Raw genomic sequence first — 12719 nt, forward strand, 5'->3', positions numbered from 1 at the left:
TCCAAGAAATCATTTTCATATATTTAGAATAGGTAATGATGGTCACATTTTTACACACTTACTGTCAGGTACTATCTTACGCATTCACAAGAACCCTGAGATGTATGAACCATTGGTATCCTCATTATACAGATGATGGAAGATGAAGGAATCTTCCCAATGGGACATAGCAAGTAGACAGTGGAAACGGATTAACATCCAGATCTGGCTCCAGAGCCCAAACTCTTAAGGACCAAGCTGACTATCTCCCTGTACACAGTGTGCATGTAACACCTGACAACAAATGCCTGCTTCCATATTTCCATTACTGAACAGTGCACTGAAGTCCCCAGATTCCCCAGTCACTTAGCATCTTTAGAATTCAGTAAGGACTGACTATGAGCAGGGCATTGTGGGAGATTTAAAGATATAAGAGATGGCCTATGTTTTCAAGGAGCTTTCAGTCAGAGAGAGGAAATTAGATGTATCCAAACAATTCTAATAACAAAAGTGATAATGGGGTTACAAGAGCCTAAAAAAAAAAGAGGACTGACTCCTTGTATGATTTCAAAGTAAAACAGTGTGGTTTAGCTTTATTTTAAAAGGTTTTATTAGTATCAGTTCAGCTGGGAGGTAAGTCTGAAGATCTTGGTATAGAAATCTTGACAATGAATCAGAAAACATCAGAGCTGAAGGGGACCTCAGATGGTCGAGTTCAACACCCACATTTGCAATGAACCTAGAGTGCCCAGTACCCTGGGATGAATGAGCTGGTGGCAGAACCTGAGATCAGATCTGGAACACCTGGTCTTCCATCCATTTGAAGGCACCCCTTCCTTCTCACTGTCTCAGCAGAGGGTGCCCTATGGGCAAGAAGCTTTGCTTGAAACATGTATCTGTTGGATACTAATCTTACAAATGTCCACTAATGACATCTTGTTGTACAAGCCTTCCCTGATTCTCCCCTCTAGCACTTTCTTTCCAGCCAACAGTAATATCTCCCATGTGGAGGTCTGGCTCTGGAGATACTGAGTGAGCAAGACAGACCTTAGTGCATCAGCTATTAGCTTTCTCTCAAAGGCTCTATGTTTTGTCATCCCAAAGAGACTGTAAACATGGAAGGAAAGAGTCTGACTTTATTTTTTATGTCCCAGAGCAATTAAAGCTGTGCTTTACTTTATTGTTTTTCACAACACCCTAGCATGAAGACATTTAAAATATCATCGAAATTTTTAAACACACACACAAAAGCGGAATTGTATGACAAACTCCCAAATGTTCACCACCAGCTTCCACAAGTATTGTTATTCTGCTATTCTTATTTCAAATCCTGCTGAGAGGTGGCAGAGGGTGCACATGAAAATGGCCAGGTTGGTGACAGGGAAATGGAGTAGGCAACAGGCTAGGTCGAGGACCCTAGACATAGTGGCAGGCAATGGGATACCACTATTCACAGGAAGAGACAGGAAGCAAAGTGGTTTGCCAAGTGGTGATTACGCAGGTAGGGTTGGGAATCAGGCGTGGGGAGCTTGAGATAAATTGTGCCCAGCAGTGTGCCCGCTGCCTGGCCATGGTGTGATGGAGCCTCTCCCTTCCTCAGCCTTTGCAGGCGCTGCTCACTCTGCGAGAACACTGCTCTTCTACCAGCTTCTCCAACAGCTGCTTCCTCAGTGCACACTTCCTCAGTCACACTTTCTTAAGAGGTATCCTCTCCTCATTATTCTTCAACTTCACAGCCTGTCTGCTTCCTACACACCATTCTGAACATTGTATTAATTATTTTAGTGTTAGTTTACTTGTTTATTTTTAGTCTCCCTGCCAGACTGTAATCTCCAATGGGGGCAGGGAGCTTGTCTTTCTCCTTTACCTCTATCTCCTCAGAAACTAGAAAACTGTCTGACACATAATAGACATTCAATAAATACTTGACAAGTGAATTAAAAATTCTGCTAATATTTTAGGCTTCCCTCTTGACTCACTGGTAGAGAATCCACCCACCAATGCAGAAAACATGGGTTCGATCCCTGATCCGGGAAGATCCCTAACGCCACGGGGCAACTAAGCCTGTGTGCTGCAGCTACTGTGCCTGTGCTCTAGAGCCCAGGAGCTGCAACTACTGAAGCCCCAGCACTCCAGAGCCTGTGCTCTCCAGCGAGAGAAGCCACTGCAATGAGAAGCCTGGGCACTGCAACTAGAGAGTACCCCTGCTCGTTGCAACTAGAGAAAAGCCTGCCCAGCAAGGAAGACCCCGCACAGTCAAATAAATCAATGAAGTTATAAAAGTATTTTTGCTGTTTTGATTGTTGAAGTGCAGCTGGGTACACAAGAGTACAAGAAAAGGAAAGGATAATTTCTAATTTAATCAGGGTAAATGGCACACTCTAATTCAGTGGTTCTCAATTCTCACTGCATATTAGAATCAGGGGGGAGCTTAATACAAACATCTGCCCTCCTCTATTGACCAACTGGATCAGAATCCTTGGGGGTGGCTTAGGTTTTTTTTTTAAGCCCAATAGGTTACTATAGGGCTTCCCATGTGGCACGGTGGTAAAGAATCCACCTGTCAATGCAGGAGACCGGGGACGCGAGTTTGATTCCTGGATCAGAAAGATCCCCTAGTGGAGGAAATGGCAACCCACTCCAGTATTCTTGCCTGGGAAACCCCATGGACAAAGGAGCCTGGCGGACCATAGTCCATGGGGTTGCAGAGAGTCGGACATGACTGAGCATGCATTCGTGCATGCACACAGGTTACTATAACGAGCATAGGCTTAAGAATCACTGTTCTAATGAAGAAAAGCTGCCAAGATTTTGAGGTTAAGATAAAGGCAGTGAATTTGGAGTAGAAGCTAGGTCTGCTCAAGTCAAGTTCAGAGTCAGTCAAAATGATATGTTCTATTCAGTCTTTTTAGTGCTGAAAACCGGATCAGAGACGAAATGAACAGATTGGTAATAGTTGAAAGTTAGTGAGTAAGGTACCTAATGACTGCTAAGATTTTGGCTTCCCTGGTGGCTCAGAAGGTGAAAAATCTGCCTGCAATGTGGGAGACCTGGCTTTGAACTCTGGGTCGGGAAGATCCCCTGGAGAAGAAAATGGCTACCCACTCCAGTATTCTTGCCTGGAGAATTCCATGGCCAGAGGAGCCTGGTGGGTTATAGTTTGTGGGGTTGCAGAGAGTCGGAAATGACTGAGCGACTAACACACACATATGTAAATAGAGTAGTGTATTCAAATAAGAATTAAAGACAATATTCTATTCCTATTTTTAAACATTTCAGATTTTATTTAAACAAACAAAAATGAATCCCATTAACTGAGCTAGAAAAAACAGTGTATTATGTTTGGCTCTCATGGTGACTTCTATCAGATTTCTATTCCTAATGTCATAACCAGACACCACTGTGCCCTTAATGTCTGCAAATATCATGAAAAACCTCAAGTTTGTCATGTTGTGCCACCGGCAAAAGACATTTACAACCTACCAAAAGACATTCCACTTTTCCTCTCCTATCTTTGTTTTTCTTCTTCCCTCTCTCCCTTCCTTGCTTTCTAGTCAGATTATTTTTAGGTAACATTCCAGCATTTCAGGTGAACTGATGAAGCTGGATGAGGTGCAGCTTTTCTCATTTCCAGGGCTGGTCATGCTCCTCCATCTTCTGAAGGTTGCTTTGGGGGCGGTGCGCTCTGTTGCTAAGCTCAAACACTGTGGGGCTGTAATTGCTTCTTCTCCCTCTCCCTCATTTATTTAGGCTGCGGCACAACTTGCTGTATCTGTAATCCCTCAGTATTGCAATCTGGGAGGAATATAAATGGTTGATGGCAGAGTGAGATTTTCAATTGTTGCTTCTCAGTGCTTCACATCATGTGCTGTCGTTAGCGCTTTGATGTGACATACCACGGTTTCCAGGGCTTATTGGGCCATTTATAAATACCAGATGAAGGTGTTAGAGCTAGTGTTGCAGTGAGGCTACTGCCTTAATTACCTTCATTGGGAAAGGTTGGCAGCATCTTCTCTGGAGGAAAATAAAATGTAATTTTTAGTTTGTTTTTAACCATTTGCAATCAATTCCTTTCAAGTACAGGAATCAGAGCTTTCCTCTTCTGTTCTAATTTTCTCATCACTTAATTTTTATCCCCCAAAAATCTACTTTTCATACTTTGGCTATTGTTACTTGATTGATTTTCAGATATTTGTATGAGTATTCAACTGTATATTATCTTGCCACAGTTATATTCAAGTTATTAATGATTATTACCAACTTACAGAATTTTACATTTTACAAAATTACTTTATAAAATATTAATAGCAGCTGACATTTGTTGAGTACTTTCTAGGTGGTGAAAGATACTTATGCATTGGTTCATTCAACCCTTTCCAACAGTGCCCTGAGATAGATACTATTTATTGTCTCCCTTTTATGAAGGGAAATGGATGATTGTTGAGGCTAAGTAATCCGCCCAGGGACACAGTAGTAAATGGTAGATCTGGGTCTGAAACTCAGGTCAGTCTGTTTCCAAAATCAATATTTTAAAGCACTACATTCAGATATTCCCACTTCGTGACTTCAGCACATTAGCCCCATCTTACAAAGCAGGAAATGCAAACTCAGGCAACTGGAAGACCCTGGTGACGCCCTGGAGCCTGCATCTTTTGATTCCAGGTTGCAGAGCTCTTTCTTCTTCCTACGGCAGCTTCTACCAGGGTGAGCTGTTCAACTGCTGACCTGGGTTGCTGACATCCCATTCATACCATTTGGATTAATAAATAAGCAACGGATGAGGACGGGTAGTTAAAAATGAGACGGGCTTCTCCTTAAAGTATCGGGGGCAAAAGAGAGCTGCGTGCCGGGTCACACGGTGCAGGCGCAGGCTCTGGTCTGAGAGGCCAGAGTTCAGAGGCACAGAAGAGGAAAGAAGCAAGTCGTGCCCACTGGGCATGCAGCCCCGGGACTGCAGCCACTGACGTGGAACCGGCCCAAGTCCCAGTGATTGATCCTGCAGCTGAGGGTGCCCTTCTCTCAGCAGCCGCAGGTTCCCACAAAGGGAGGTTGCACACGGAGAAGTCTTTGTCAGGGCCTCCGATGAGAGGATTGGGTTTCACATCACAGCTACCCCTAAACAGGTACTATGCTTCTTTCATCTTCCTGATGGCTCCCACGGGAAAGAAAAGAAAGAGAAACGAAGCTACGCCAAGAAATAGGTCACAGGCCGGTTTGGCAAGGTTTTTTAAACACCTTTGCCCCACCACCTCCAGATTCGTAACTTTAAAATTCCTTAATTTTTACACACCCTGTGTGGCCAATGGACACCGACGGGAAAAGCTTTCCTAAGTAATTTTTCATAAACCATTGACCATGACTCTCTGGAAAATTAATGCCTCTGACCCTTTGTACATATTATTGCCTCTGGAAGATTCTCCCCAGATCCCAAACTTCTCTTCCTAGGGCTAACTTGCTCCTCTCCTTCAAGAGCCAGCTCAGGCATTGTCTCCTCCAGGAAGCCTTCCTTGATGCCCCATGCCTGTCCTTTATCCAGGCAGGCTTCTATCCTTCTCCTGTCCTGCTAAAGCACTTCAGCCACTGTCCCTGCTGACCAATCCTATCCACTGTAAGCTCCTTGAGGGCAGGGATACTCTCCAGTGTCTAGCACTGTATCAAGCATACAGCACAAGTGTAATAAGGCACCTAATTCTTTTGCTCTATTTTTTCTTTTTAAAATAGCCTTTATTTTGCTCAGGTTATGAAAGCAATAATGCTGATTGCAGGAATTTTCATAAAAATCCACCAAGAAGAAAATGTAAACTGTAACCCCATGGCCCAAATAAAACCCCTTTGACATGTAGATGTAGCCCCTTGCAGTAGTTTTCTATGTGTATATGCATATATGAAATTGGAATCCTATTGTCATATCTAGTTCTCACAAGGATTATAACAATGTCTTTTGGAGGCAGATGGGGGAGACATTTTGATTACAATTTGAGTGAGGAAGAAAACTAAAATCCAGAGATACACATCTAACGGATGGCAGAGCTAGGACTAGATCCTGCGAATCTTGTCAGAGCACTAGGCTCCTTCCTGCCGCTTCCCCTGAGGCCTCCTCATTAGGCAGTGTTGTGCAACATCCGGCATCAGCGGGACGTGGGTCTATAACTGGATGGTCTTCCTCAGGGAAGGGACAGGGTTAAGCTGATCCTGTGTCCACATCATGGTTGTGTAGTGCGTAAAGAACAGTGTCTTAATGTTTCAAAGGGAAACAAGGCTAGAGCAGCAAGGTTCTCATCCCTAAAGGAGCTATGCAGATAACATTAAGATGCAGAGTTTCTTTCCAATAGCCATGTTGCTATGGGAACCACAGCTATAGGTTCAGTCCCATCATAGATTAGCGAGTTATAAACTAATCCATGACTACTGACTGTATTCTAGAACAACATACATAGCGAGGGTTCAATAAGTGTGTACTGGGCTGAAGTGAATGTTTATTGTTGTTCATAAGGGATAGTCAGCAAAAAAGAATGTTGTCAGTAAATGTAAATATCCCTACCACTATACTCAGTATAGAAAAGGCTGTCCGATGAGAATTGCTTTCTATTTCATTCTAAGTAAAGGACTAAATTATAATCCCTCAAGTACAAACACACACCAGATTGTTAGTTCTACAGATGAGGGAACTGAATCTTATTTATCTGCATGTCCCCAGAATACCTAGCCTAGAGCCAGACACATCTCAAGTGTCAATGCTTTCTTGAATTGAATTATATCTGCTAGGTCAGTGTGAGAGTTAAGAAGATGTTGACTAGTAATTCACCATTCCTTTCCCTGAAAGCTCTGTAAATCAAGCTCTTAAACAAAACAGCAAGCTAAATTCCAAAACCCTCGCTTAGGAGAAATGCCCACGGCTGGTGGGGTCTGGACTATGTCCACTGAATGTGCAGATCTCTTCTGCACAAACATCCCTTATTCCCAAGGGAGCCCATGACTAGTCGACAGGCTGTGGAGACTCACACGTTCCCTCTTTCCCAATAGCAAGGGGGTCAGGGGAAAGGGGTGGGAGTCGAGTGATGAAGCACTGCTGGACTAAATGTTCTCCTCTTCCCAGGAGAAGGAAAATCTCATAACAGGAGGAGAGTTGGCACTTCTCTAGAGGAACAGCCAGAAAGAACATGGGCTATAGTGGAAAATGATCTTTTCTCAAAATAGGTTGTTTTGGTTTTTTTTAAAAGAGCTACTGTCAATATTCTCTCTTCCTTTAGATTGGACTGGCTTTGCCACTGGATTGGAATCCTACATACTCAGCTGACTGGGTTAGTGGAGTAGTAATATGGTATATGAGTTGGGAAGCCATTAGGCTAAGACCCTATAACAACAACAACAGGAAAAAGTAGTATTTGCAAATAAGATCTTTTCCTGAAATGCCGAATTTGAAGGAACTGGAATAGAAAATACTGATTTTTCTGGGAGGCAACCAAAAAACAACTTACTAATGCCCTAAACTCTTAACTCTGGAGACGGGAATAACAATCCACTCCAGTGTTCTTGCCTGGAGAATTCCATGGACAGAGAAGCCTGGCAGGCTATAGTTCGTGAGGTCGCAAAGAGTTGGACACAACTGAGCAACTAACACACACAAACTCTTAACACTTTTGAAGATTTAATCACAATGTAAAATCCAAAGTTTTTAGCAGCAGTGTTTGGACCTCAACTGTACAAATCTCTGAAGTGGCAACCAGTATGATTTCTAGGTGTCTCCATTACACATCCCAGGGGCCGGCCGGCGAGGTCTGTCAGACTGGTGCCCTGGTCTAGCCTGGTAAACTCTTTCCAGGAGACTTAGGACACACTCTCCCAGCTGCCAAGTTCTCTGCTTATAAGGTGCAGAATTTATTAGCCCAAAGAAAGATAAAAAGAAAGCCTGCTACCTTTTAAAGTGCTTTTACATACAATTTCTTTATTAGAACTTGGTGTTTCCAGAAATACAGCTGCTCAGATCACTTGAGCCTTTGTGCTAAATCAATAGGACTTGTTTTAGCTTCCAAAGAACCTCTGTGCCGTTACTACCTATCAATCAAGGTGTCTCACGGTAAGCTTTTAAAGAAAGTCACCTATATCATCTCTCATTTGGGGAAAACAAAATCATGAGATCTTGCATCTTTAACCCACAGCTGGCCATGCAAAGGTACAGAGAGATTTGATACGCAATCCAGGTTTGTCCAGCTCTGGAACTCAAGACTGTCTAGTCACCCAAAGACCATACGTTTTCTTCTTTCCAGATGCCTGTTCCCAACTCTAAACCCAATTCTGAGACAAACAGTGGCTCAGACCACATCACAGACACCAAAGAGAGTACTGCTAGAAATAGTGTGGCATGTTGAAAAGTAAATAACATTTTGAACTGAAAAATTCTGAGTTCCAGCTCTTACTACTTGTCTGACCTTGCATAAGCCACTAAACAACTTCAAAGAACCCTAGTGTCTCTTCAGCAAAATAAAGGCACACTTATGTCACTTGGCTCACTTTAGAGCAATTATGTCCAAGAGCAGTTATCTTATTTATGTGTTTATACACTTTCCACTTCTTAGTATGCTTCACTAGACTATAAGCTCCAGGAATTCAAGGACCTTGTCTTTTTGGTTCATCATTGTGGCTCATTGTCAGAAATGGTATTCAGTATATAGTACATGATCAAGGGGAGTGAATGAGATTTGAATGTATGAAGGAAGGAATAAAGGAAGGAAGGAAAGACAGGAAAAAAGATGAACAGAGGAAAAGAATGAATGTTTGGAGTATTACTGATGTGCTGTATATGAAAGTAAAGTGAAAGTGAAAGTCACTCAGTCATTTCTGACTCTTTGCAACCCCATGGAATACAGACCACGGAATTCTCCAGGCCAGAATACTGGAGTGGGTAGCCTTTCCTTTCTCCAGGGGATCTTCCCAACCCAGGGATCAAACCCAGGTCTCCCACATTGTAGGCAGATTCTTTACCAGCTGAGCCACAAGGGAAGCCCAAGAATACTGGAGTGGGTAGCCTATTCCTTCTCTAGCAGATCTTCCTGACCCAGGGATCGAACTGGAGTCTCCTGCACTGCAGGTGGATTCTTTACCAACTGAGCTCTCAGGGAAGCCCACTGTATATGAAAGTGCCCTATAAAATTTTAAGTATTATCCACATTTTGGGGTTCCCTGGTGGCTCAGTGGTAAAGAATCTGCCTGCATTTCGGGAGATGCAGGAGACACAGGTTTGATTCCTGGGTCAGGAAGATCTTCTGGAGGAGGGCATAGCAACCCATTCCCATTGACAGAGGAGCCTGGTGGGCTATGGTCCATAGGGTCACAAAGAGTTGGACATGACTGAAGCAACTTAGCACTCATGCAAACATCCACATTTTTAAACATATAACTAACATTTGATGCATTAATTATACCAGGGTGATCTTTTAAGAATATAAGTTAGATTATGTTACTTCCCTGCAGAAAACCCTCCAGTGGCTTTTTATATTACTTACAATAAAAGTCAAACTCCCTTTAGCTTTTAAAGCCCTGTGTGATCTGACCCAAGCTGGCCCCGTGTCCAACCAGTCCCCCTGTTCCTTGCCAGGCCCCCAGCACTCTAGCACTCTTATATTTCCTCAAACATGCCAACTCTGTTCCTGCCTTGGAATCTTTGTACTAGCCCCTTCCCTTGCCTGAAAGCCCTGCTGCAACAATCTGCATGTCTGGCTCCTTCTTGTCGGTGGACTCTTGGCTTAAGTGTCACCTTCTCAGAGAAGACTTCCTTGTACACACTCTAAAGAAGCCCTCACTGACCCCCTCTTACTATTTATTCAGTTATCTACTACTAGTCTCCTCCCCAGTGCCTGATGGTCAATAAATAGTTATATTCGTGTGACATTATATTTGTTCAGTGCTTACATTTCATAGATGCTTTTCTAATCATTATTTTGTTTTATCACCACAAGTTTATGAGCTCAAAACAAACGATGAACAAACAGAACCCCCTATGGTTCCAAACTGAAAACTTCCTCTTTGTCCCTCCATACCCCAGTCCCCCACTCGCTGAAAGAGAGAGGTATCCTGGCCTTGTGCATAAAAGCAACTGCGCCAGTCAGCTTTAGTATTTGTGACTTAATTGGAGTTGTGTACAATCAGAGATATAATAATTGCTTAGTACATTAACTAGAGGGATTCTTTTGAGACATGGAAATGGTGCTGTTGGGTGCCAAGCTGTTCTTCGTTCTGGGCTTGGAGGCTTCCTGGTTAAGGGCTGGGGTGAGGGTGGTGAGTTGAACACGGAAGGTGGAAATGGGCAGAGGGAAGCAAAGGGCAGGAATGCTCACTGGGTCCCAGCTCGGTTTGTTTACTGTGGACCCCAGGGCAGCAGTAATTCTGTAGGAAGAATCCTGGGCCAGGACACAGGAGCAGGCGCTAGGGCTGGCACTATACACCCCTCCCCCAACCCAGGCTACCAGTCCCTCTGTTACATGAGGTGGAGCTGGAGCATCTCCAAGGGGAACCCCAGCTCTGACGTTCTATGGGCTAATGAGAGGACTCACCTTTTATCATGACCAAGATGTCTGTAAGCAGGAGAACTCACATAATATTTTTGATAAGCACAGCTTTTCTGGGCTAAGTGGAATTTCTTTGATGAGTCAATAAAGTCACTGGACATACCCAGTTCTTTGCTCTTGCCATTCTTCTTTAGCCTCCGCTTTCCTCTGCTCTCCTAGAGTAGGTGACACCCTGGGCAAATCCCCTCATCACACAGGGATCAACATCCAGTGTAAGTGCACTTAAGCCACTCTCCAAGGGATGGGTTTCTACTATACCTGATCTTGGACCACACTTTCCCATCTGCTTTCAACATGTTGCATCTGACGTTAACTAATGTCTTCTATTAGCATTAAAAGAAAACAATCTGGAAAAATCACTCTTAAGCAGAGTTCAAACAGGCCACAAGTAGATTTGGAATCTCAACTGCACAAGGTTTGTTAAAATAATAGTGGTAAATATATATAAATGCATAAATGTGTATATACATAAACCCATATGTATACACTGTGAGTATATATTGGGGTATGTCTGGGAGGTAAAGCTAAAAGTCTGTAAAATGGGTCAAAAATACTTCTGTCCAATTTGTGAAATTAATGAGTAGCAGAAGGAGAAAAATTCTCCCAGTGGGGATCAGAGCACGATCCAAATAACTGAAGGACATGGAAAAGGAGTGGGAATCTTGATCTTACACTTACTGGTAATGGGTTAAAATTCTGGTCCACAAGGTGATTGTATCCATGGTCAAAAAATGAGTGCCGAATCACAACATCAATGCCCTGATTGGCCAGCATTCCTAAAGTGTTCAACCATCTGAAAAGCAAGGGGGAAAAACACCATATCAATACATTTAAAATCAATACATTCAAAAACTCTTATTCATACCCTCTGCTGGCCCACTTAATGATAATTACTTAGTTCTCTATCTTTCCCTAGATGGTACGAGCTCATCAAGAATAGACATGTTTTAGCTTTGTACCCCGAACAACCATCACAGTTTCTGGAACACTATAGGTGCTCAACAGTCTAAGCTGAAACTGATCTGGATAAAATTAGATTCTAGGATTCTGAGAATCACCATTTACATGCTAGGGACAAATCATGCATAGTTATGATTCCCCAGATCTGAAATAATATGGAGCTCCAAACCAGTGACCTTTCTAATACTAAAGACCACTGCTACTTTTTACATTATGAATGAATATTATTAAAATATTTTCAAATCTTTTCCACATTGACAATTATATTTTATTCTGATAAAACTAACAAATACCTACTAATAATGAATCACATACAACACACACACACAGTAAAATGCAAAGACAAAACTTATAAATCCAAAAAGAAATCTGACAAAAATATAGTAGAACCATTTCGTTGCTGTTGTTCAGACTGGGACATTGTAACCCAGGGAACTGAAAATGCTTTTGGAATATCACATGGCTAAGCTACTTGTCTTTCTTATTTTTTGTTCATTTGGGCACACTGTGAAATCAGGAGAACAGGTTTAGCTTTGCTTTAGATTCTGAGACACAGTTTTAGCTGACCTGTGGTAGAACTGTAACATGAATTCTGGGCTGACGCCTCCTAAGTCAGTGTTCTCACCAATGAAATAGCACAAATACAGTAGGTTCTAACAAATAACAAGTATTTCTATGTACAAACAAGTTTGTCTTTCTCTATCCCCAGGCTTACTGAATGAATGAAGAGGCAAATAATAAGTAAATACATAATCACATATACGTGAATCCCTATCTCTAGTGGCATCTAGATATCAATACTTGCATTTGTACATGTGATAAAATCCCATTTGTTCATTCATTTATTTTTCATCCAACAATATGAATTCATCAACTGTAAATGCTAGATCTTATTCTTAGCATTAAGAATAGATTTTTAAAAATGCCTGTGAGGCGACATAAGTCGTTTGTAAAGGACTGAGTATGTAAATAACTGTACCTACACATTTACAAGAATGCTATCAAATTCCTACTTGTGACCTCTACAGAGCCTAGCACAGTGAAATATAAAGAATATATATTCAACAAATAAACACTAACTAGTAAATCTGAGTTTTTTTGATTTTCTCCTTACAGTATATGGGTAGTTTTTGAAGGAACTCTAAAGAGAGAGGGAAGAGTATTCATTCTCCTCTTTAAACCCACATCCTGTATGCACATCCCAGGTCTAGGGCA

At 42.3% G+C, this 12719-nt stretch overlaps 1 protein-coding gene across 1 annotated transcript in view; it reads right to left on the reverse strand.

Annotated features, from left to right (window-relative positions):
• The window catches only part of HPSE2 (heparanase 2 (inactive)), a 688998-nt gene that overhangs the window by 135338 nt on the left and 540941 nt on the right, over positions 1 to 12719 (reverse strand). Inside the window, exon 9 of the mRNA XM_052661035.1 lies at positions 11223 to 11337. Coding sequence (XP_052516995.1) covers positions 11223 to 11337 — 115 coding nt within the window. The remainder of the gene's footprint in view (positions 1 to 11222; positions 11338 to 12719) is intronic.

This window comes from Budorcas taxicolor, chromosome 23 (assembly GCF_023091745.1).
Source record: "Budorcas taxicolor isolate Tak-1 chromosome 23, Takin1.1, whole genome shotgun sequence".
Classification (NCBI taxonomy): domain Eukaryota; kingdom Metazoa; phylum Chordata; class Mammalia; order Artiodactyla; family Bovidae; genus Budorcas; species Budorcas taxicolor.